General features: G+C 41.8%; 1 protein-coding gene and 1 long non-coding RNA gene across 6 annotated transcripts in view; one reads left to right on the plus strand and one right to left on the minus strand.

The window, feature by feature from the left end:
- The window catches only part of itpr1b (inositol 1,4,5-trisphosphate receptor, type 1b), an 82503-nt gene that overhangs the window by 11546 nt on the left and 44798 nt on the right, over positions 1-26159 (minus strand). For 3 of the 5 annotated variants that reach the window (XR_013656079.1, XM_020703473.3, XM_011475427.4), the window contains 13 exons: positions 23008-23055; positions 21553-21685; positions 19334-19521; positions 10065-10248; positions 9695-9948; positions 8967-9167; positions 8770-8880; positions 8564-8659; positions 8342-8485; positions 8145-8252; positions 7833-8025; positions 4013-4135; positions 1830-2005 (listed from right to left, as the gene is read on the minus strand). Coding sequence is in view for 4 of the 5 variants with exons in the window: in XM_020703473.3 (XP_020559132.1) it covers positions 1830-2005; positions 4013-4135; positions 7833-8025; positions 8145-8252; positions 8342-8485; positions 8564-8659; positions 8770-8880; positions 8967-9167; positions 9695-9948; positions 10065-10248; positions 19334-19521; positions 21553-21685; positions 23008-23055 (1959 nt within the window). In the remaining variant the exon portion in view is untranslated. The remainder of the gene's footprint in view (positions 1-1829; positions 2006-4012; positions 4136-7832; positions 8026-8144; positions 8253-8341; positions 8486-8563; positions 8660-8769; positions 8881-8966; positions 9168-9694; positions 9949-10064; positions 10249-19333; positions 19522-21552; positions 21686-23007; positions 23056-26159) is intronic. The other 2 variants (XM_020703475.3, XM_020703474.3) reach the window with 1 other exon arrangement.
- The window catches only part of LOC144992205 (uncharacterized), a 97321-nt gene continuing 93315 nt past the window's right edge, over positions 22154-26159 (plus strand). Inside the window, exon 1 of the long non-coding RNA XR_013656081.1 lies at positions 22154-22169. This is a non-coding gene — a long non-coding RNA (uncharacterized LOC144992205). The remainder of the gene's footprint in view (positions 22170-26159) is intronic.

Genomic DNA, 26159 nt, shown 5'->3' on the forward strand with positions numbered 1-26159 from the left:
TTAAAATGTTCAGCTCTTTCATCTTATTCCAGGTATGACATTTTGTCCTTCAAATCCTTGAACTTTTCCAGATAGTCCCGGTTATTCCCGGATTTTCCAATATTTTTGCTCCATTGGCCACACCTTTGCTTCTTTAAACAATTGTAACTTTAACATTCTTTTGGCTAGAGACACTGTTCAAACATTGAAATGTTCACAAGGTTTTGGACTTCAATATAAGGCTCAAAATTATTATGGGATGGCAACACCACCTACAGTTTGGCGGCCATTTTTTGCCAAAATGTGAGGCAATTTTAAACTTCTTCAAACTTTCACCTATTTCAATCATTCTACTATTTCAATGTTCAACTCCTTCAGCTTATTCCTTTCAGCTATTACTTTTGGTCCTTCAAATCTTTGAACTTTTCAAGATATTACAGGATTTTCCAAGATTTTCGCTCCATTTAAATACATTGAGAATCCTTGAAAACCTTTGGTTCTTTCAACCATTGTAACTTCAACATGCCTTTAGCTAGATATACCGTTCAAACGTTAAATTGATCACAAGGCTTTGGACTATAAAATAGGTTTAGAAATCATTATGGGATGTCGACACAACCTACTGTTTGGTGGCCATTTTTTGACCAAATCTGAAGCAAATATTGCATTTAACTTCATCCATGGCTGGAACTGAACATATTGAAATTCGCTGGATCTGGACATATAAGGAATGTGGGCGTCGTTAGCCAACAAACTTCGTTGCTATGGACGTCCAAAGGTTTACTTTTTCTGATTTGTCTGAAACTGACGTCGATTGGTTCGTCATCCCCAGGCGACCCAAACATAAAATGGTTGCTATGGAGATAGAATTAATAGAAAAGCCGCCATTTTGAAAAAAGTGGATTTTCTATCAACTTAGACATGTAGCTTTTACCAATATGATACTCTCAAACAATGTGTTTTTTTGAGTCGGTTGATGATGCTGATTCCAATGCTAGCACTTTTAGCCATTTTAGCAACATCTTCAAATTTTCAACAGTTCAGACATTTTTTCAACAATTTCAGCTTTAATGCTTAACTCCTTCTACAAATTTTGACCTATTTTAGACATTCTACTATTACAATGTTCACCTTTTTCAGCTTATTCCTACTAGGACTTTTGATCATTTAACTTTTCAAGGTTTTTCCAGTACAGTTCAGACATTTCTTCAGCAAATTTAGCTTTCATTCAGCAGTACAGCATTCAACCCTGCATTTTCTTCTGGAAATGCAGCTCCTTCTAGTTTTAAATATATTTTTTCATATCTAAAAAAATGGTGGCAGGTGAAGGGGTGGTGCCAGTCTCTCTGGAGTTTAGTGACGCACATCACACCACATAGGGCAGCTTGGTGGTGCCAGGGAGGACTGCAGGCGGGCGCAGAACAAACACGCCAGAGGGGCTTGCATCTCAAAGTTGAAAGCAGAAGTGCAATAGATGTGGTTAAAGCTTCTCAGTTTTCAAAGTGAACATACTATTGCTAATAGAGGCATTTTTAATGAGAATATTCCTACTCAAGCACAATAATAATCCAGGTTCTCACAATAAAAACAATACATATAAAGTGTTTTGGCTATATTTTGGCCCGGTTTACAAGTTTAGAGTTTGCTTTTAACTTTGAAAAGTAACCATTGGGAACCGCAGAATGAAATTACTGATTTCTATTAATTCTTGTTCACTTGTACATATATTTATGTGTATGGGACTCTAGAAAAGGGATTTCACAGGGATAGATGGGAAATTAAACAGGTTCATTTTAGTGAACGACAGTCGGTACTTTGAGCTAGTGGACTCTTTAGGTAAGATCACTCACATTGAAGGCACCTAGAAGGAAGAGCGTGGGCTCCAGGCCCACAGAGAAGATAAGGCGTAGAATTGTGACAAACACCAGGGCGCGGATGCCGAGCGGTTGGGGCATGAGGATTACGATGGCCAGCGTTGCAAAGACTCCTATCCACAGCAATGCAGACAGATGGGGATCCAGCATTCCTGCAGGTGATAAATGAGCACACAAGGAAGCCAAGCATAAAACGTAAATGGGAGAGATGCCAAAACGAATATCCTGAAGTGACATGGGCAAAAAAGTTGCATTTTTATAATTGACCTGTCTGGAATTTGCTTGTTAAAGGTTGTCAGTGCAGTTGGCATCAGGTTTCAAACTTCTCTGAGTTCTTCATCACAAGTGAGGCTTTGAACTCAAAGAGAGTGAGTTATGTAACGACAAAAAGTGCATGACACACTTTTAATGTGAGTGCACAAGTGTGCGCACTAAGCTTTAGTTAGAGCCGACCCAGTGCTGCACTTGATCCATAGGTAAATCCAGGATTAGTGTTCTGGTCACGTAGCATTTTGCCTGTCAAGCTATATTCTCAAACCATTTCTGACCAGAACCAAAGGCAAAGCAGGACCCAACCTGCTTCAATGTGAGCATACGTGTCCACACTGTCCCGCAATCGAACACACAAAGAACTGCAATGTTGAGATGAAACTCAGCCACGTGGAAAGAAGTGCTGCTGATATGAGGGGGGAGCCCTGCTTTCCCCTCGTCCACCCCCTTCCCCACTTTTCTGTCTGTATTTTTTCTTCTTCTTTCCAATCCCTGTGGAGATCACATGACAGGTGCCACTTACATAACAGCCTCTAAAAATACCTCTGCTGAAAGATTCATGAGAAAGTGTGTGTGTGGTGGGGGCAGCTCCAGTGATGTTGGGGCTTTTGCATTCACTTACAAACTCTATTCTTTTTTTTTTTTGTCTCTCTTGGTTTAGTTAAATGTGCCAGCAGGTTAAAAGTTAAAAAATTATCAACCAAATACCACTTGCTGCAAAAAGTGCAGTCATGAGTGCGCCACGCCAACCAAAGCCATTCATCAAAAGGCGGTCAGTCACGCACGCACGCAGAACACACTGACCTAAATCTCTCCCTCCTATAACCTTCATCCTAAATCCCCTAGCAAAAGGATAGAGGGAAGAGCGCAGAGGGTGTGTGCCTGCGTGTCCGACAAAAGGCTGAGGTCAAAAACCAGAGAAGTGTCGCTTCAAGCAGGCCAAAGGTGCGCCCGAGTCTCACGTGATGTGACGCCTTGCAGACGAAACAAATTCCAGTTTGGAGGGCAGATGCAGTCAAACCCTATCCATGTTGTGTAACCACTTTTTGAAAGAGTAAAAAAAAGAAAAGAGAGAAGAAAGAAGGCTCACAGAAGGTCTGTCTGCTTTCGTTTAGTTTTTTTGCACATTGAGAAAAAGAAGACTCAGGAAAATGAAAGAGTATACTGGTTAAAACAAATGAAACATGACACATTATTTATGCACATTTTCCTGAAAATACACGTCTTTATACTTAAAGACACTTTGTTTAAATAAAGTTCAACGTCTCTGCTGTTTATCATTGAGAGTAAATGGAGCAAAATCTGCTCTGAGGGTGCCACAAACAAAGATAGTGAGGTTGCTCCTGATCCAGATCATGTGATTAGGAGTCGGCAGATCCGAACACCGTGACAAAAGGAGATCAGTAGGTCAATGCTGAACCCTAGCAGAAGGTCTGAGATTCCAATCTCTGAAGTCAGCCTTGTGTGGGTGGCAGCACAACATTCGAGTTTGATGTACAATGAAAGAGCAACCTGCATCCTTCGCCTTTATAACTTCCACTGATGTGACCGCTCCCATGGCGTGCTAGACAGAAAATGGTGTAAAGAGCTTTGAACCTGAAGCTGATGACAGCAAACACCTCTGCACCATGGATAACCTCAGTATGAATGAGATATCCAAAGAACATTACCAGCAGCAAGCACTAAAAAACTGCTTTTATGTATGTAAATGATAATCTTCTGAAAACAGGTGAGACGATGTTAAAAAAAAAAAACACGTGAAACAGCTGTGAATTCACACTTTGGCCAACAGAAACCAGAAAAGAAAATTTCACAACACATGAAACGGCATGTGAACTTAAAGTCCAGCTTTTAACTCTTCCCTATCAAAGCCTAGTCATGTGACTGACCTCCATGCACCCCCTCCAGGGGGTAGAAGAAGCAGACCAGCAGATTCATGAGCACAGCCAGGTTGAAGGAGATGTTGCTCCACACAGACATGTTCCTGGAGCACCAGTAAAGCACCGGCTGGGCTGGAGAGGAGACCAAAACCAACAATCAAATCTTCACTTTCCATCATTATGTGTGGGCCTGAGATGTCAAAGGTTCCAAGAGTCCAATGAGAAGTTGGCAGTTAAACTGTTCTGTAAACAAAGAAAGCAATTAGAGAATTTGAATAAAATGGTCTAAAATCATGGAAAAGGGAGAAATCTTCTCTAAAGGAGTATGTTGTGTTTGTCAGCTTTGCATAAAGCTAAAATAATCTTCACCTTTTTAATTGTAGAAACACAATAGTTTCACAATTTGAACAAAAAATCCTCAAAAACTTTATTACACTGCTCTCAAGTGAACATTTGGCTGTGGGACAAAGAATAAGAAGTCTAAAAGGTCAAGATGAAGACTAAATCTGAATTTTAAAAAAAAACATGCATTTGACCTTTTCCATGGCTGGATTGACCTGTGAGTGAAGCACACAAGCTGTGAAGCAGACAGAAAGAAAAAGAGAAAAAAATGCAGGGACTTTTCTCTGTCCATCCCCACTCTATGTGAGAGCCAAAATAAGGCTTTGTGTAGGCATGCAGTCTTCTATGTGGATCTGAGTGTGGGCGCGTGTGTATTTGTTAGCGTGCATGCACACTCTTTCTTGTGAATCATGAGGTTACCGTACAAATGTTTCACTGCAGAGAGAACGTGGAAAGCCCCCGTCTGCTTTTAGACACGGGAAAGATGTTAAACAGAAGTGCATGCTGGAAGACTGAGCGCGCCCGGCTGTCACGCTGCCGATGCACGCGTCTGTCCAGCTTCCGCTCCCTTTGGGGTCTCCCCATTCCTTTGCCAAGAGAAATTTCAGCTAGAAGATGGGGGAAACTGTACTGTCTAATGACTGCAATGTGGTACATATTATTAGAACCTAGAGAATTACAGAAAATTTGAATAATTTGATAAATCTAAGCACCTTTTTGCTTCAAGGAACTCTCTAGAAAGCCTCCTAATACAGAAAAGAACTACAGTGTTTTATATGAAAATGCTTCAATGTTTGGTTCCACCAAGTTACAGCTAGGTACAAACCAACAAAAGTTTGTCTTCTACTGTAAGAAGAAAAAACCCTCATATCATCATAGTAGATAAGTGTTTAAGACCAACTCTGAGGAAAATTGTGATTTGGGTGTTTTCACATGTTTTGTGGCATTTTTCTGATGATGGAAGACATTTATAAAGAAAATTAAGATTTTCTGAGTATTTCCTTATTTAAATCAAAGTGAATCAAGAGCAGGCAAAAAATGCAATTGCAAATGCAAGAGGGAGGGGGAAGAGGACGGGGTTGCTCTGTGATAACGGTCCCGCCCACAACTTAGAAGCAAATTTCTAATTAATTTCTGCTCTGCAGAAACTATGTCCTAGTAAACGACACAGATTTTTTAGATTTTGGTTAAAAAGGGCATAATCATAATTCAAAGACCACTGGGAACGCTTTGAAAAAAGATTTTAAAAGATGATTAGAAGGGAACTTTAAGCTTTAAACACTTCAGAGAATCAGCAAAAATACTTTTTTACAACCTTTATTATTTTGATTGTTTTTTTCTTTAAGATTTAACACAATAATTCTTCCATTTGAGCTTTTGTGGAGTTTACTTCAGCCCAACACACACACGAGATGTTTCAAAGCCGAGCTTGTTATTTAAAAAAGAAAGAAATCCTTGAAAAATAAAGAAAATCTTGACTGGAGTGTGATGTGGGAGTGGCCAATGGAAGCACCTGCTTTTAATTAACCCCTCAAAAGTAAAAATAAGCTATTAAAAAGTTCTTGGAAAGTCTATGAAGAGGTATAACAACTCTGTCAATGTATAGCAGCAAAATATTATTATGGGTTTGGAAAATCTCACATACCAATTTTCCCCAACCTCTTCCCCACATTAAAAGAATAAATTTGGGTTAGACACGTGTCACAAGCAGAAAAACGATGCTGGAGGAGTGTTTCTTAACCTTGGTCCTCAGAAAAGACTGTCCTGCATGTTTTCTTTTCTATTCTTCCTTTTTTTTTTTTACACGTCTGGCTTTAATGAGTGTTATTGTAAAATCTCTGCAAAGGTTAATTGTGTCAGGTTTAATCAGGTGCATTTAAACAGGTAGGTTGACAAATCATGACATACACAAGCTTTAGTGTTTTAAAAATTACAGCCATTTTGTTAAATTTAATGTCTGACTTTGAATGAATCCAAAGTCTTGGTTATTCAATGCAGAAGGCATCATATTTTTTTGTTTACTGCTGATGAAGTCATAGATTTTCTTAAAAATGATAAGATTCCCTCCCCCTTGCTTGACAGTCATCTTAAGAGTTTCAGCTGCATTTGGAGGATCTCAGAAATCACTGAGCTTTCATGTCAGCTGTGGTTTCTTTACGTGCTTTTTTGCAAATGTCGGTCAAACCTTGCTGTTTTTTAAAGAAGGAGACGTTTCCTCCAGGAAACCTGTTCAGACTCTTCTAACTGCCCCGTCATGTCATGACCCCTTAGGCGCTCACTGAAGTCTAGAATGTAACCCCTCAGTCTTTGGAGGACTTTATTATGAACATTGCATGGTTTTAGAAAAGTTGGAAACTGTCTTTGAATGCTTTCAAATAATAGTTTAACAGGGATTTTGCTTCAAAAAGGTTTCGTAACTATTTTTACATTCTTGCCAAGGAACAGCAGCTTTTTTAAGATCACTGCTAATATTTTCTCTGTTTGCTTTTTGTTAAAGCAAGCCCATACGTTTTAGACTATACAAATGTCTAGAGAAGCCTGTTGATGAAGGGTTAGAAGACTGTGTGGATGCACGTCAGCCCTCTAACACAGTCATTTGAATGTCAGAAACTGTGTTTAGGACAGAGTTACTCAGACCCGGCAATGACAGCAAACACAACAAAGAAGAGAATAATTATGCATTTTTTATGCAATTATTTTATCATTGTCAAAATGAAAAACATAAATGCATGTTTCAGTCTCAGGTACTCGATGAAACAGAATGAAAAATCCCTCACTGGAGAATAAAACTAAAAAGAAAATTTCTTCATTCCAAATTCTGATAAAAAAATATTTTTAAGTTTAGCTGCTGCATCTCAGAAAAAAACGTACTTTAAAGACCCACTCCAATCTTTGATCTACAAGAAAAGTGTTCTGTGTCTCTGTCCTTTTCTAGGACATAGTTCCTGCAGAACAGCAGGAGTTCATTAAAAAGTTTACTCAAAGTTTTGGGCGGGAATGTTGGCACAGAGTAACCCCGCCCCAACTTACCGTCACCCAACTCTCTCTTACAGTTTTGAGCCAGGAAAACCAAGTCGTACATGGATCTATTTGTCTACAATAGACTAGAATAGAATAAAATAGAATGAAACGAAGCATGAAGCTTGTGGCTCGCCGTTGCAGATCAAACACAAGTTACATTTTAAGTAATTTTAAGACCTTTTTAGGAATACTTAGACCTTAGGTACAACAAAAATGAAAAAAAAAACCAGATTAAAAAAACGCTGGAGTCTGCTGTTTCTTGCTTTGCATGTTCAACTGTCTTGATCCCAATTGTACCAAGTTTAAATCGTCTGACCCGATTCATCACGACACAAATTCTCAGAAATGCAATTTTAAGTTTGTGTAGCATCAGAAAAATGCTACACAAACATGTAAAAACCACCAAAAAAAGACACCATTTTTATTGGAATATGTCTTTAAGTTTAGCTTTGAGTCTTAATCCTACCTCTAAGCTTCTTCTGCCAATTCATTTCATTAAAGAGGTCCTCTGCTCGCAAGAAGAAGTCATTGATTTTGCTGCCCTGCTCGTCCCTCTCGGTGGTGTAGTACACCCGCAGCTTTGACTCCGAGGTCAGGAACTCGCAGATGTTGGGCACCGGGAAAACGATCTCCTCCATGGTGCGATCTTGACGCACAATCTAAACAAAAACACTCCGTCACCACAGAGTTCTTTCGTAGGACTCAACGTGAGACACACAAAAGGTAAAAAGTGAAACCGTTTCATTTATTTATTCTGATATACGTTGTGTATATTGACCTCTATCTGAGCGGTGTGCTTGGCATAAAACTCCAAGGCCTCATCTCCTTCTCCGCCGGCTCCTCCTGGCTTTAACATCATGGACAGCTCTTTATTGTGACGCGCCAGCTGAACCGAGGACAAACGAGTTTACTCATCGGAAAAACATGCATTATAAGCATGCATGCCATTAACTGAGAGTACTCATGCAGCCCAACCTGGTGAGCTAAAATATAGATGTTGTGTCCAACATTTCGGGGAGAAGCAGCATCATGCTCCTCTTCATCTATGTCATCATCCTCCTCCTTGGCGTCTTCAAACTCAATCTCCCCTTGAAGGTAAGCCTTCTTTATCACCTCCACCTGTAAAGACACATATATCTCCCCTTCTTTCCTACTCAATTTACCAGACTACGCTTGATATCATGATGAGTTCCTAACCAGCTCTTTGGGCTTCATGTTGTAGAGGATTCTTTCCGCATTCTCGCTGTCGTGTCGGCTCTCCATAATGGCGAGGAGCAGCTTGGATGCGTTGTTCTTTAAACAGAAAAATAAAAACGAAAATGTTAAGTCACACGTGTTTATCCCACAGGAATCTGATTTGATTTTTCACCAAGAAGACCCTCCAACTTCACAGACAAACCCACCTTCAGCTCTAAAACTAAATCCATCCGTTTCTTCCCCAGCGGGTTTATGTCATTTAGAATCAGTGCTATGATGATATCGATACCATTGGACTCGTGAGTTGCAATGCAGTTCTAGGGAAAACAGCAAAGTGAAAAACAAACAGGTAAAAAAGATGTCATAGCATATAAGAGGATCTGCTCGCGTGTGTCTTTAGTACCTGGTTTTCGTGGCAGGGGCCTTGGCAGTACTCGGTCAGGCTCTCCAGAGTTTGATTAATGAGAGCAACATTCTTCTCGTTGATGTAGAGCCCCAGCAGACCGAGGCCGCCGGTGGTGCTGCCACAGATACAGTCAAGGAACTGAAGGGTCTCACACACAAGGTTGTAGTTGTTCTTTTTATTTTGACAACGTAGAAAATTCTAGAAGACAGAGGAAAATTTGGGTGAGAGGATGCAGCCACCCAAGTCAGCAACACGAACGGCAAAGGACTGGCATGGGGAGAAATTAACATCTTCTGCAAGTTACTCTACAGCTTTGTGATTTAGATTGACCAATGTAACAAAATAGCTTATTTATAACCGTTTGGTTTGCAAAAATAAAAATGATTGCAAAGATTTCTTTTTCCAAACCTGTTATTGATCCTAAATTTATTCTGAAATTGGGATATTTTCCCAAATTGTTTAAACTTTTGCTAAAAAGTTGCTAAAATGGGCAACTGCCTTCACAAGTGCAGCGTTGCAGGAATTATCTTTAAATTCATAGATTCAATTTTGTTTTATACATTCTGAAAAGTCTGAAAATGAAAACTACAGGAAGGCTGTGATGATAAAACTGTCATCTCCACAGCCTACAGGGACAGAGTTAAATAAAAAACATAGCAGTTGATCTAAGGGTGGTGCATGCTTAAACATATCTTTAAAAGCATGTGATGCTTGCTTTGTCGCACCTGCAGGTCACGATTGTGATTCTCACAGAGTAGCTGGAGGAAGCGAAGAATAGGCTGCATGATAACAATCACAAAACTCATCTCTCCCTCATCCTGGTTCTTGTCCCCAGAGCTGGGCTGGCCATCTGTTGCGGGAAAGTGCTCGTCTGGGTCAGTGTGACGCCGATATGAGCTGAAGGCCTTTTTGGTGGCAGATGACGCCTCCAACAGTTGCTCTTTGGCATTCTCTGTCATGGCAACACCTGACTCTGTCACTAAGATTAAAATGATAATAAAAAGATCATAATTAACCTCTGATTCATACATCTCAAATATGAATTTGTCAGACAATAAGCTGACGCATTTGACCCTTAAAAAGGCATTTCCTGACCTTTTTTTCCAACGGTAACTTCCTTTTCCTGGTCGTCCTCGTCCGGTTTCTTGTTTCCCAGGTCGCTAGTGTTTACTGTCACAGTGGCTTTGATCTCCATCTGAGCCGACTTCATGCGGTCATAAAAAACCCGGAAGAACTTCTCGGACTTCTTGTCATCCGTAAGGCGGCAAAAAAAGGAATGCTGAAAGCACATAAGAAAAACTGTTGTTCAAATTGTGTATGAATAAAAGCTGTTAAAACAGTACAAAGTATTTTACTTTAAAACTTTAAAATCCAGTTTAACTTTTTCATTGCATTTTCTTTAAAATGTTTTTTAGTGTCAGTCTACTTGAAAGCATTTTTAAGGACCCACTCCGATAAAAATTGTGCTTTTTGTGTTTTAAATGATGATACGAAGGGAATTGAGCTTTAAATTCCATTTCTTGCATAATTAAAAGACCACTGGGAATACTTTTACAATAAATCAAAAGATGAAGGGCGTGGGTCTTTAAAAAATATCTTTAGCACAAAGTTATTTTACTGCTTTTTTTGGTTATTTGTGAGGACAAAGCGGCCAATTCCTGAAAAAATGATACTGAGATTAAATTTCCAGTGGTTAAATCTTAAAAAAAAAGAAGAAAAAAGTCTTTTCTCAGTTAAGTAACAGAGAAAAAAAGTAATCTCTCATTACAAGGAAAATGGGTCTTTGGATTATATAACTCCAGAGAAGCAAGCCAGGATTTACCGAGACACGGTGCTGAAACGCCTCAGTTTTGCCTAAGAAATGAGGTCATCAGAATTGGGACACTTTAGAGCCTGCCAGGCACAATGTATACAGCACACTTCATCCCACGGGGCTGTTGTTTTGATTATGTAAGCCGCTGCAGCCTATGTTTCAGGCTTTTACCAGCCAAAGCTGTCTTGCCACAATAAAGGGGTGAAAATGACAAGGAGAGGTAGTGACCTTGCCTGCTTACATAAACGGAGGAACTCAGATAGTGGGGAGTGAATTAAAAAAAATAAAAGAGGAGGAAGAAATGATAGCAAAAAAGTGAGAAAAATGAGAAAGAGCTAAAGAAGAGTGAGAGATATGAAAAGAGAAAATGATTTTGGACAATATGTAGGCCAGCTCTAAAAGTTTGTTACATAACCCTCTGGCTTTGCAGGTTAGACGTAAAATTGGCCAATTGGGAGCATGTAATGATAGTCACAAGTGTGTTAGGCAAACTAAACACTGCAAGCCTTATTTGCTCTGTGCACGGCCTTTATCAAGATGTTTTTGTACTTGGAGGTTTACATGCTTTCAAATTTAGGGCTACATTTTTTTTTTACTGACGACTAAAAACAGAGACAAAGCGAATGAGCAGCCACACCAAAGTCTCCATGTATTATTTACAAAAACACGCAACCAACATAGCTTTGCAGCCAAGGTTCAGTCAACATAACATAGATACAACTTTGCGCTCCAGAACCCCACCCTGGAGCTCCACCGCTGAGCAGCAGGCCTCCTGCACGTACGCACTCTGCAAAAACCTCAGGGACAAGGAGATGAGAGGACCTGCGAAGCAAGGTTATCTATCGCCCAACAAGAAACTTGATGATACAGTGGAGAAAGAAGTGACAGGATTAGCTCTGAGGAGGTGGGATGGTAACGGTCGGTCAGGCCTGTGGACCTGCAGAGGGGTTGAGGAGGCTGGAGAGCAGAGGGTGAGGCAGGAGGCCAGGATGACATGCATCGATTGGACAAACAAGCAGAAGAGCGCTCACCCGCTGCCATTACATAACAGGAACAAACAGCAAATGCTTGCACAGTCAGGCTGTAGGCTGCAAATGCTAACACACCACACACACTTTTATGGCTAAAAAATCTGGGTCAGCTGTCTCACAAGTACATGCAACTTTGATTGAACACACCCACATGGCACACAAGATCCACAATAGAGTGTTTACCCCCAAACTCTGTGACCTCCAGTTTCATTCTTATGTAATCAGACTCATTTTCCATGAGCTCTTGTGTATCTCAGGTTGGAGATACTGCAATCAGCCTGAGTGTGCAGTTGGACTGGAGACTTGGCTAGATTGGCCGGCAGGGGTGTCTCATCTGTATCCTTGGCGTTACGTTTCACTGTGGTCCACGCCAGAATTTTTGATTGACATTGGCTGGAGGTGAAGGAACTGGAAAATTCAAATTTTGCCCAGCAGTACAAGCAGGGCAAGCTGGCAGAGATTTTTTTTAAACCAGTTTCTAAGAAGTAAACTTAAGTGTAGTGACTCAACTATGTCACTGAAACTAAGACGAAGCTGGCACACACAGCAAGGACACCACGGAAAGGAAATGGAGAAAAGAACCTTTCATTTTATGAATTCCTCAGAAATGTTTGTGACGCTGAATCAGAAGTGAAAACATCACGTTACCACATATCTGCGTTTGCAGCGTTTCGGTGCCACTTGGAGCACATGAATTCAAAAAGCTTGCTCCACCTTATCAAAGGTGTCATCTTTGTTTCAATATTACTTAAAAGGAAGGATGCGACAGGTTTGACGTAAAATGTGAAGAAAGCTCGTGGTGGTCAAAGTGGAGAACGATTGGCGAGAGTGTTGCAGAGGAAGGCAGAAGAGAAGGACGAGCAGCCCCCCGACAGTGCTGGGTAAACGCAGAGCCTGTCTGTATCTATGGCGACAAACCCTGAGTGGAATGAGACGAAGAGGAGCAGGGCGGGGGCGGACAACACTGAAAAACAAGGTCATAGCGCTTCCCCGTCTCTCCTTCCGTTCTACGACTTGGCATCAACAAAGGGATGTTATGTAACAGCTATTTATACTTGCACTGCCTTTTCCTATCACCCCGCCTCACACGTCAGCCAGCGCCGCATGCAAACAGAGAGGAACTGCTGCTCCACTCTTCTCTGCAAAGACCTTCACTTTTCCACTGTCCTTTTTCTCGCAGGTCAACCTTTTTTTCCAGCATGAATTAAATCAGTTGAGTTTTCATTTTCATTGGTTTAAATTCCCGGCATTTGAAAAACGCACAAATTCACGCTAACAACAGGGGTGGAGTGAAAGTCTATAGGGGGTGACTTTTTTTAATGGGAAATTGCAGAGGTTGAGGAGCCGAGTTCATTGATTGCTGCACTTCGTCAAACAAAACATGTTTTTACGGTGATACTGGACTACAGCTGTCCAACAGTTCAGGGCCAAATATGTCACAGTTTCCACGTCATGTCCGTGGCTGACAGGTCTGGAGTGCAGACCTGACAGTGCAGCACCTTTCCCAGCAAAGCCTCTCTGTTATGTAAAACATGCAGAGCGAGGTTAGGTGTTATCTGGCTGCCTTCACACTAAGATACTCCATCCAACATGGCTTGAATAGAAAGAGTATGCCCCCAAATACCCCAACTTCTTTTGAAGTGCAGAATGCACCAATCACTGTCTTACAAAAGAAACAGCAACAAGTTATGATTAAGAAGGAAAAAAAAGCACAAAGAAGAAAACTGATGAGTCCTCCAAGTTCTTAAAGACCCACTCCAATCATCTTTTGTAAAAGCCTTCCCAGTGGTCTGTTAATGATGATTACACTGTTTTCTAGGACATAGATTCTGCAGAGCAACAGTACATCAGAAATTCACATCTGAGTAGTGGGTCAGACTGATAGCACGGAGTGAGCCTGCCCCAATTTTCCATCAACCCCTTGTTTACACTCTCTCCCACTAGCTTACAGCCCCTCACAACCCCGGATGCAACCAAAATGGTGAGCGATATCGAAGCTATCCAGCAATACAGTTTGGAGCCAGATGAGGAAAAAAAAGAAGCACATGGATCTATTTGACTGCAAGTGGATGCAGCAGAATGGAGCGGATCAGGGAGTTTGTGGCGTGATTAATATAGATTTTATGTAACAACTACCAGCAAGCTTTTTATATGGCATTTTTTGTCTGCTTCTGATTTACAATGATTTCTGTAAAGAAACACTTCTAATCTTAATTGTCTTTATATTTGTCTTCCATCATCAAAAATGCCACAAGAAAATGTTAGAAAAAAAACACAATTTTTCTTGGTTTGGGTCTTTAAAGACCCAATCCAATAAAAAAGATCTCTTGATCTATTTTCAAAGTGTTCCCAGTGCTCTTTCAATAATGATCATGCGATTTTTAAACCAACAAAACCTGTGTCGTTTTTCCAGGACAAAGTTTCTACAGAGCTGCAGTAGTTCTTTAGAAATTCGTCTCTGACTTGTGGGTGGGACCGTTGGTGCCCTCCCCCTCCCGCTTTGCTGAGAGCTCGTAGCGTGCAGCTTGAGGCCCGCCCACCATATTTTCTGTCACAAATACACTTTTTTCAAAATGCATTTTTATTGTCTGCTCCTGATTCATGAGTTTCATAAAGAAATAGTCAGAAATGTAATTCTCAGCCTAATGTTGATGCCACAAAAACATGTTAAAAACACCAAAAACACTATTTACTTCAGATTGGGTCTTTAATTAATAATTATCAATAAGCAGTATCACATCCACACCCACATTTACAAACAAGACATGTTCAAGCTTTGTTGTCGTTCTCTTTCTTGTTCCAAAACCATAAGGGTCTATACCATGCTATTCTTAAGCCTTTCATAGTGAACAATATTCATGTAAATGATATGTTACCTGGCACAGTAAAGAACACTTTTTTTTTTGTTTTTTTTTTTAACTTGTCCTGTCCAACAGCTGGGCAGACAGATGAGAGCTGAGGGCCTCTTGTGTTGGACATATTTTACTTTAACAAGAGGGGTTATTAATCTTCAGACAAACCAAAGGTATGTCTGAATAAACCCCTTTTGTAATTGAGGCCAAACTTTATTAATTTCAATCATGTCTGAAAATCTTTGGTCTTGGACCGGACGGAAAGGAAAGCGGGGAAGAAGAGAGAGGGACGTTAGAGAGAGGGGGGGTAGGGGGTGATAATAGGAGGGGAAGGGGGATAAGACCATGAAGCAGCATAAAGCAACAAGTTTACTGGTTGTTAATCATTATGGTAAGGTTCAAATGTAGAAAAAAAAAAAGAAAAAAAAAGGGGCGGAGCCTGTCCACACACACACTCAAATGTTATAAACACACCTGCTAGCTGCAAAAATGTCCACCTGTCGACATGTACACAAAACAGATAGTGTTCACACGCATACTTATGCCTTAAAACCAACTAGTGTGAAATATTTCAGTCATTCAGTCATGCAAACTGTTAGTGCAAAGGTGAGCTAACACCAGTGCTCAGGTGAGTGTTTATGTTCTTCTAAAATGGATGGTGGAACGTGAAAAGAAGGAAGGAGAGTGCCCAGCCATCCCCACCCCAAGACCCCCACCGCAGCAGCAGCGGCAGCCGGAATCCCCCCAACGCCACACGGGAACCGGCAGGGAACAACCGCCGCCCGGGCGAACAAGCCCGCCACCCAGGCCAGGGCCAGCAGGGCCGCCGCAAGGCCCCCAGAGCCAGAGGCCAGGAACGCACGGAGGGAAAGAGAGCGCCGCCCCAGCCCAACCAGGAGAGCAGCCCCCCCGCCGCGCCGGGAGAACCCAACGCAGGGCCCAACCGGAGAAGTACGCCCACAGCCCGACACGAGCACCCGACCACCACCCAGGAGTTCCGGGCATCCCCCCGCCCCAACCCCAGGTACAAGCCAGGACCCCCCAAGGGAGACCCGCTCCGCACTCCAGGCAGCCACCCGCCCGGCCCACGGTTGGTCCAGGGAGGAGCGAGGCAGGGGCCCGCCGCCCCCGCCCAGGAGGGGGGAACCCCGGGGAAAAAAGAGGGCCCACAAGGGGTGTTGTAAATATGGCCCGACCAGGCTCGGCCACAGTTGGAAATTTGGCGGGGCCCAGCACTCAGGAGCAAGGACCAGAACCCACCCCCCAGGGACCAGACACCCCCGGCTCAGATGTAATGTGAACCCCCCCACCGCGCGGAGAGAGCACCGCCGGGCCCAGGAAGCCGGCACCCCGGGGACACGGCCGCCGCTGCAAAGCGGCCCGTACCCCCCACCAGGGAAGAGGCAGGGGACAGACGGACCCAGGTCCCACCTTCCTTGCAAAATGTGTGTGCGTGTATGTGTGTTTGAAAGGGTGTGTGTGTGCATGTGTGTGTGTTTATGTTGGGATGTATATATTGAGGGGGGAGGGGTGTGTGTACTAAGGGGGGTGCGGTTAAAATTGGCGGGTAGGGCACTAAGGGGACATCTCCTGATTACTCACAGTGAAGTCCCCTCACCCTCCCCACCAAGGGGCCCTAAATGTCTAAGGTGCGGTTAAAATTGGCGGGTAGGGTGCTAGGAGGACATCCGCTGCTTGCTGGCAGTGATGTCCAAGCACCCCCCCTACCAAGGGCCCTACATGTCTAAGGTGCAAATAAAACCGAAAGAGGGGGGGCCCACTCCATACGGCAACCACAGGAGGGGGGCCAATGCCTAGTAAACCCCCCCCCCAAGGCTCATCGCAGGCTAAGCCCCCCACCCCCTCACCCTATTATGAGGTTATATGAGGAAGGGGGTAAGTTGGGGACAGATGATAGACTGTCCCCCGGTGGTCAAACAGCTGTCCCCCGCCCCCCCCCCCAGCAAGGGGGCCAGGCCCACCCAGCCCCGGGGCCCCACCCCCGGAGGCGCAGACACCCCAGGCCCAGCACCACCACCCCCACACAGAGAGAGAGGAGCCAGAAAGCGCCGGCCCCCCCCGGAGCAAGCCCAGGCCCCCACCCCCAAACGCCGGCCCTAGAAGAGCTCTGGTCAGGCCTCGACGGGACCGAGGCAGCCAACCGGCCGGGGAAACCGCAGATGGCCTCAGCGGAGACCCCGACCCGTCAACCCCCCCTGCCCCGTACCAATAGTGGCCCCCCCCCTCCCCCAGAATGCCCCCCCACAGGACAGGGCTGACAAGACCCCCACCCCACCCCACCCCCAGACCCCGCAGCCGAAGCAGATGACACCCAGAGCGACCGGGGGCCCCAAGAGGGTTGCCCCGTCCCGCCCCAGAGCCAGGGAAGGGCCGATCCCAGCCCCAGGTGTAGATGGGAAGCCCATCCAGTGCCGCTGGGCCCCCCCCCCCTGAGCAGCGCCCCCCGCCAACCCCCCCCAGCACAGGCAAAGGGACCACCCCCCCAAGCCAAGCCAGACCACCACCACGCACCCCCACACCCAAGCCCAGAGGACCACGCAGCGCCCCAGGCCGCCCCACCCAGGCGCCGGACCCGACCCCCCGACCAACGGAGCCCCCACCACCCCCGGCCAGGCACCGGAGGCCCCGACCCCCACCCCGGCCCACGGCAGAAGGGCAAGGAGCAGCGACGACCATGCCCCCCCCACCCCCTAAGTCACGGAGTTAGCTATGGGAGACCAGAGAGACCGAATTCTTTCAAAGTTACTTGAACTTTGGGCTGACATTTTTTCCAAGCTGATATGATCAAGCAGCAGATTTCTGTGTTGACTTATATTTATATTTTTTTTGCTTTTCCAATTTATTAAAATAGTTTTAAAACACTTTTTTTTTTAAATTAAATCTTAGTTCCTTTCCTGAGTTATTTTCCAATCCAGAGGTAAGATGACTGGATCTCTGGCGCTCCGACTTTCACTCCATGTGAGTGTTACCCATTTCATGTCATTAAACTAGATCTGCTTCTCAGACCGCCGGTTTTTAGAGGAATGCTCAGAAATGCGTGAATGGATCAAAATACCGCTTTAAGGTTTCTTTTTGAAAGGAATGACAGTATACTTCAAATCTAAAAAAAAAAAGCTAAAAGAAAAAAAAAAAGATTTTGCATTATGTAGGCCCTTCAAAGGTTCCAGATCCTGAATAAAATGTGAATGAACATTTAACATGATTGGGTGGGAGATTCACAGTATCTTATCATGAACCCACCAGTGGCCTAAATGAGATCCAGCTGTGATTACTTTTTATTATTGCATCTGCCCTGATGCCATGCTAAATGAAATGAGGATGTTAACTATTATAATTCGTTCCCAATTCTACAGAGATTTATTCAAAGTCCTTGATTACTTGTCTGCAACAAAAATCACATTTCTACTTTCAAAAACCCACTCAATTTTTGTCACGAGATATATTTACTTTCGATTATTCTGCATTACAATTTCTTTTTATAAGAACATGGTGTATTTAGGATGAATCAGCTTCGTATGACAGAAGGACGAGAATGAGTGCGTGCAAGGAACTAAATGATCGCGTAAATGCTTTAGTTCTGTGCAATCGAGACCATAAGTAAAAATACTGAAACTGTTTCATAGGAACACCATATCTGACTTCAAACAGGTCCTCAACTCGCCACGTCAAAAGGAGACAGAGAAGACAGAAAGCGATGTGGATCACAGTGGTGAACCCTGACTTTCATCACTGACTTCACTTCTTGCCAGACATTTAGGAAAACATTCAAGACATAAAACATAAAGATAAGCTCTGTGTGCTGCATTTCTAACTTTGCAACACAAGTTTTTCTTTGTATTTCAAATATAAATAACAAGAATGCTAGATTGAGAGGTGCTTCTGCTTCTCCTCAATACCCTTTGTGTTTCATTGCCTCCCTCACCCCCTCTCCCCACTGGCCCAGTTCCGGGGGCCCAGCATGACCCAGTTTGGGCCGGCAAGAGAACTCGTGGGAGCGGTGCTGGAATGTTTTGAAGGCTGAGACATTCCTCATTGTTCATTCACACAAGCCCTTATGTAACGCAGACGGATCACGTGACGGAGCTTTGGAGCAGCCATGGGAAGCTGAAGTATTATCTCTGCCCCAGTGGCTCCCTCGCTCTAATCTGATTATGCAAGCTGCATGCTTACACAACAACATGCAGACAGACACACTTAATGGAGAGACGGGGAGATCAATTGTCGGAGCAACAGACAGATAAACAAGAAAAGCTTGAGTGACTTGGGCTGAATCAAGCGGGAGAAAATCTGATTTTGTTTGAAGATTATTAAATATAGAATGAGTGTGTGTAAAAGACTCCACAGAGTCTTACTTCTTTGTAGTGTAAGTCAAAAACTCTACAAACACATAGGCTAACATCCCCTAGCAATGTAACATGAAGTGAGATATGATAAGAAGAGCAATTATAGCGATGCATTAGTGCAGCCACAATGACACACTGACCCACATATACAGCACAATGTCTTGTGAAGAAAACCCCCCTTCATGAGGGAGAATCCTATTCTAAAGAACTCTCCTTTTCACGAGGACATCATTCTAATATGTAAAGATCATAGCTTTGGAATTGGAATCCTTCATTTAAAGGAAAAGATGTTTGGATAACTGACCTGGATGGTGGTGTTTCCACCTTCTAGCAGAGCAATGGCCAGGAGGATGCTTTCTTGGAAAACGCGGTCACTTGTGGCGTTCATGATGAGGTCAATAACAAGGTCCGAAGCTCCTTCTCTGTCCAGATGACACTGGACTTCGGTTAGGCTCATTTCGCCGCGACTCAGACCACCATGACCCCCCAAAACTGTACCGTACAGGAAATACAAGGAGAAAAAAATTAGATTTGTTTCAGGAATATATGTAAAATTCTGTTTTAATATCTATTTTGTTTCAATATATTTCAAACAGTTACATAAAATAAACAATTCTGAGAATTTTTCGCATTAAATAAGAAGAGATGAGTGTGGAGTCAGGTCATTAAAGGGTCTTTTTGTAATTTATGTTTTGGAATTAAAGGGCCTATATAATGCAAAATCAACTTTTTTGAGCTTTCAAGTTATTACAATGTTTATTCTTCACAAAAAACGCATTTTTGAGTATTCTTCTAAAAACCTTGGCTCTGAGTACCAGGCCCATAACCCACAAAAACAAGTGGGTTCTCACATTGTGACATAGATATAGATAAGTGAGGAGCAGCCCCTTCCAGGAAGACTTTCAGCTCCGCCCCCAGACCAACACACACTTTCTCCATGAAGATAGCGGTGTTTGGCAAAACACTTTTATTTTACATGCACAATATCCACATTCATCTCTGCAATAGTTTGGATGTTGTTTGTTTTTGGCGGCGAAACGCAGGCCGAGGCCGACTCTGGGTTAACGTCATGAAACGGGCGGCAACCACAAGGAGCAAAAGGCGAAGCCTCAGAGATTGAGTCATCTTACTTTTCGATAGGAGAATAAGCTGTGAAAATAACTCATATTTCATTAAAAAATGTGTTAATTAGTGTGCTAAAGGTAATATATTCTCATATATATGGATATAGTTTACCCTGAAAGGCTTAATAAATAGCATGATATACATCATTTAATTAATTACAGCCTTAGATGAAAGGCAAGACAGATAAAATAATAAAGTTCAAACCAAAGTCCAATTATTTCTTGTCTTCATCATTTTATTCCTTTGCAGTTTAAGTTATGTGGTTATAGTATTGCCAGTTTTACCAGCAGTTCTATTTGTACATAAAATCACTTTAAATGTGTTTCTTTTAAATTTAGGGTTTAATAGAAGAAATATTGAAAAAATTAAAAGGAATCTTAATGCAATATTAATAAAATATTATTTACTACTTATCAAATAATCCTAAATACCACCAGCGTCATTGTTTTCTTATTTACATTTTTTTTATGATACCTTAACTTGCAAAGTAAAAAGGTAGTAATATTTCTAAAAGACGACAAAAACAAAAAAAGGAGAGTAACTTTGAGTGTTAAATCATCTATCTATTAATTATTGATTTAGACATAATCCATGCCATACGAATTTAAATCAAAACAGACCCTTTAATGCATGACTGCTTTTGCCTGCTCTCTTTTGTGGCCCTGCTACGTCCGAAATCCTCCTCCTGGCTCCTGTTTCCTCTAACAGGTGCAAAGGCTGTTTTCAGAGGAAGTTGCAGCCCGTCTCCTAGCAACAGCGAGACATTTATCACAGAGAGGAGGGGTGGACTTCCTGTGGTCTGGACATGCGCCAGCTCCCTGGAGACCAAGGGGAAGAGACTGAACTGGGATTTGATGTGCTTTTCTTTGTTTTTAAGCCAAGCCAAAACAACACGTGTCTGTTCAGCTGATAGAAGTTATGATGAGGTCACACCTGAGACCACAGAAAGCCCAAGACATTCAGGTAATTTAGGTAACACTGCAACAGTAGGTGTGTTTCCTGGAACCCTAGTTTGGATTTGGACATTTCAGAATGAAGTGGAGTTCAAGCAGAAAAAAAGGACTGAAATAGAAGGCACCGTTCCATTATTTTGACTGCATATGGTGACAATATTGCCACATTATCATGCTGTGATGAGTGTTTTGTCCCTGCATGCTTAAAGGACAGCTCCAGAGTGAAGCTCTGATAACCGGCACGGGGGGCAGACTGATACGCTCTTCTCCTTGCAGAAGCAAAGGGTTTGACTCCAGCCAGCTGATACAATTATAATCATTTCTAGGACCTGGATATCTGGAATGTTTGTTGGAGACGTTTTGGGATCACAAAAAAGATGTTCAGGACTTTTCAGTCTTTAGTGTGTTAATGTTGTGAATTAATAAAAGGTCACACGTTACCCACCCGACTGAGCTTTGCCCGGTCCTACCGGACTGAGGTGGCTGTTGCCAAATGACGTCAGACTGTCCCTCCGCCCACTACTCTGGTGGAAGTTACCATAGTAACGACTCACCAGAATCTGCCTCAGTGCCTCACCCTATAAGAGACAAAAAAAGGAAGGATGTAATGATGTGACTTCAGTGTCAAAGGGGAAGGAGTTTGTGAAAAATCAGCAAAATGTCGTTCATTTTGGCGATAAAGACCCCACTCTCTGGAAACCATCTCTTTTTTTTTAATCACGGCCACACCCCGCAATCCACAGCTATCAACCAAATTTTCAAATTTCAGAAAGGTTTTCTGAAATTCTGTCCAGTAAAACCTTGAATTCTTGGTGTATCTGCCTCCTACAGGGCTGTCGTCCATCCATCAACTCAGTAGCGACCCTATGCAGAGGCAATGTAAAGTCTGGATTCTCGTTCAGACAGACCAACGGGCCGCCCTCCCACACCGTGACTCATCCAACATTAAGCAGTCAGCGGCACGACTCTGCCGTTGTCATGGCAACCGAAGCCCACAGCTACCTGACAGACCTCCCATGGGATGAAGTGAAGGAAATGAAAGAGAATGGTAACTTTGTGTTTGTGCGATTACGTGCAAATTGTTGCCAACAGTGGGTGGTCCCTCAACGACAGCAGAAAAATTATGTAAGCTCCCAGGAAGTAGTTATCCTCCAGGGGTTCGGATGAGTTTATGTACATGTAAAGAATCCAGCTGCAAATTTTGTCATTATCTTATCCTTTAAAGATGCAATATAAACTGCTGACACAAACATGATGTGTCCTAAGTTTTTTTCCCCTCAAGGTTAAGAAAAAATAAATGAATTTCCTTAAACATAATATAGTATATAGAACAGTAAACCATAGCATAGCTGCTATTGAGAGGAACCAGAGATCGACCGCCCTACCACTGCACCACGGCCGCCCATTCGCTGGTCTTTCAATTATAATTAGACCATTTTTAGCCAAAATCCAAAAACCTGCGACGGTTTCTAGGACATAGTTTCTGCAGAGCGGCAGTAGTTCATTAGGAATTCACCTCAAAGTTGTAAGCAAGACTGAGCGTGGCAACCCTGCCCCCCTTCGCCTCTCCGTTGCTAAGAGTTCGGAGCAGGGAGCTTGTGGCCCAAACAGCGTATCTTCTACATCACAAATTAGATCTTTTTCAAACAGCCTTATTTTATTTTTTTTGACATCGCATTCACAACAATTTGAATAAAGAAAATCTCAGAAGTGCAATTTTCAGCTTAAATTTCTTTATCAAACAAATGCCACAAGAACATGTTAAAACACCAAACAATAAAATGTTCATGGCAGTGGGCTTTTAAACACTTCAAATCAATAATCATAAAAGTTTAAAAAATTGTTTTGTCATGCTGTGCACAAATTTCACTTTTACAGCAAAGTGGTGTTGTGTACCTACCCTCTTCTGGTCAGCCAAAAGTTTCTCAGGGTGGTTCTGATACAGCTTCTGGGTGCAGTGAGTAGCATAGACATATTGACACAAAAAGAGTTAATATTCATGCAGCAGAGCAAAAGCATTGTCAGGGTTCTACTTTAAGAACCTTCATTAGCTTTTCAGAATGCCATGCATACATCTGCTCAGTGAGAACGGCCATTCGGTTACAGCAAAGTTAGAAAAGCTGTGACTTTGGAAGGGCGGAAGCAGAAATTAAGATGCGTGCAAAGTTTTTCCTGTGGCCTATTTCCAGAAATTTTTCTGAATGGTCTTTAAAGACAAACAAGATTTAAACTTGCATTTTCAGTCACCGTACAGCTTTGTGGTGAACATGCATATAAGCTTCAGAAAAAACACAATATTTAACAGTTGTCAAGCTTGAATGTGGAGTTCAGTGAGTAAAGTTAAAGCCAGTAACCTTTCTCACATAGATGAACAGTTAAAGCCGAGGCTCAATTCAAAACGCTTGGTTTCATTTTCAATTTTAGCAATGAAAGGTATTCTCTGTACCAAGATGAGTGTTTCATCCACTGCCAAGCACCTTTCCAATTCAACTGCAGACGTTTTTATCTTCAGGAATGCCCCCGTTCCACATGTTAACACGCTTTCAAAGTAGTCAGGAATGTTGGCCGTCTCTTTATTTCTCTTATCTACCTCATTTGAAATCTTCTGTGCAGCTTCTTCCATAAAGGCTTCAGCTACATCGAGTTAAGTACAGACCTGGACTATCAGCTTTTAGGAGAATGAATGTGCACAAACAAGATCAAAAATTTAAAAAAGCACATTACTATAAAGGTTTAAGTGTAATTGCCTAACAAAGTGTTCTTAGATTCGATACAAATTAATCATTTTACAGCTAATTCACAACCACTACATCAAAAGGCGTCTCTCAAGAGGTGGAACTCCATAAAAAGGGTTTTAACCAACTACTACAAAGAAGCTACAAGCCTTTTTAGTTAGAAAATCAAATCCTGTAAATATGCTCAAGCATAATTTCTGCTGATCATAAAAAATAAATCAGCAGCTGATCTAATGTTTGGGCTCTGTGCAAACATTTTAAGATTGTAATTTGAAAAAGTTTTAATAATCTAAAGACAGAATAAACGAGTTTGCTGGTATTGGTGACAAAGAATCTTCTAACATATTAATATATTATACAATTCCACTGCAAACTATTTGATATTTCCAAAGATTTTAGTTTGTTTTTCAAAACGTCTACAAATGTGACCAGGTTTTAGGTTGTTTCAACTTCTCTTTGCTCGACACCTTTCCAAACTTTTCTCAAAATCAGCACAGCCAAAAATGTTTGTCCCAAAAAGAGCTAAAATCTAGAGATACGGACAATATTATTTCAATCAAAACCATTGTCCCTGCATACTCTTGACGAAAGAAAAACATGATTTAAGACTCAAAAAACTAAAATAACTCAATTAAATAAATATCCTTAAGATATTTAAATGCATTTATGAAGCAGAATTACTATTTTATGCGGATTTATAACGATGGTCCAACTCTAGTAAGATGGTATTCTCATTTTGTTCATATTTCGCTCTAAAATGAGTCGTTTCCGTGTATTAGACTAGGTTTTTGTCACTGTAATCAAAATAAACTAGAATTAGGTACATGCAAATTCAAAAAATACAAACTATTTGCTTAGAAATAGCAAAAATACTTATTATTGGGCTGTTTAACATTTAATTTGAAGTAATTCTATCTAACAGAAAGCCTTTTTGGCCTATTTTTCTCTTTTGAATGTGTGAAACTCCTTGTTTCTAGATTACAATATCCTATAATAAGATTTCTTGTAAACTAAAAATTTGTTGCTGCATAGACAGATTATTTTACTACTTTCTAGAGTTTTTTATGATCTCTTTTTGCAGTTATATAATTGGTCGAAGCAGCATCATTTGCCTTTAGTGTAAAAAGTCATTTCTGGTGCAACAGTTCAGGTTGAAACCATGCATCACTGCTGTGAATGGTTTCATGTGTTCGCACACAATATCAGTATCAGACAAAGACAAAGGAATTTACCAGAATGCAACTTTTTTCTTACACCATTTATATATTTTTATATTTATATATAAAAATGACTTTGGTGAGTTTGGGTGACTTTGCTTTCAATATATTTATATATTTTAGCACCAGGCTGCACAGGTACGAACTGTGCGGCGTGTACAGTGCTCCTTGAGCAAAGATCAGACTAAAAAAAGAAAAGCTGCGGTTCCACATTATTCTTATGTAAAAGGACACAATGGACGGGACATGAGCGGGGAGGGGAAGCAAGGGTGATTGGGTTAGAGTTACATAATCACTCCAAAAGAAATCAGGCCACTAAACCAGTGACACAGAGCTGATTAGAGCTGCCATCTGTTACTAGAAGCCCACAGAGCTGCAGAAAAACAGGAAAGGTGAGCAAGAGGGAACACATTTTATTCCTTAAATACTGTATATACATATATGAGGATATATGTGTGTTTGTATCTATTTTTCAATAGTTTGCTTTTTTAATTTTGACTACATAACTTTCCTACCATTTACCGAATGGCATATACTTTTATAACACTTTACTAGATTACTTGAAGACCCAGCCATGACAGACACACAAACATTCACACAATGATGCAAAACACTAGAGCCAATAAAGGACAGTTATAGTAAAAGTTTTATGTCCACTCAAACAAGATCCACAGAAAGGTCTGACTTTAAATGAATGAAAAGGCAACAGAAATCAATATTATTTGCATGATCAGATATACCAGTCACTAAGTGCAGACAGGTAAGGCGCTAAGGAAGAAAATGACAACTTCTGAGATGTTATCTTTGGTAAATCCTACAAAGAATTTGCCCAAATGTTGGGTTTGGTTTCTTGGTGTTTCACTTCTACAGGTTTCATTGGACAACTTAGGTCTATTAATGATTGTCAGGTTTCATTTGGATTTGGGACAAAATATGAACATAAATAACTCTCTCAGCATTTAATTTACAACTCAATGACACTTATTTTATAAGTTTATCCACATTTGAACCAATATTTCATGGCCTAAATGTGTCAAAAGCCAAAAAACATGAAAACAATACGTCAGATTTAGCAGCAATGGGCTACTGTGTTGCATACA

This window comes from Oryzias latipes, chromosome 5, assembly GCF_053564925.1.
Source record: "Oryzias latipes strain Hd-rR chromosome 5, Olatipes_Hd-rR_3.1".
NCBI classification, from domain to species: Eukaryota; Metazoa; Chordata; class Actinopteri; order Beloniformes; family Adrianichthyidae; genus Oryzias; species Oryzias latipes.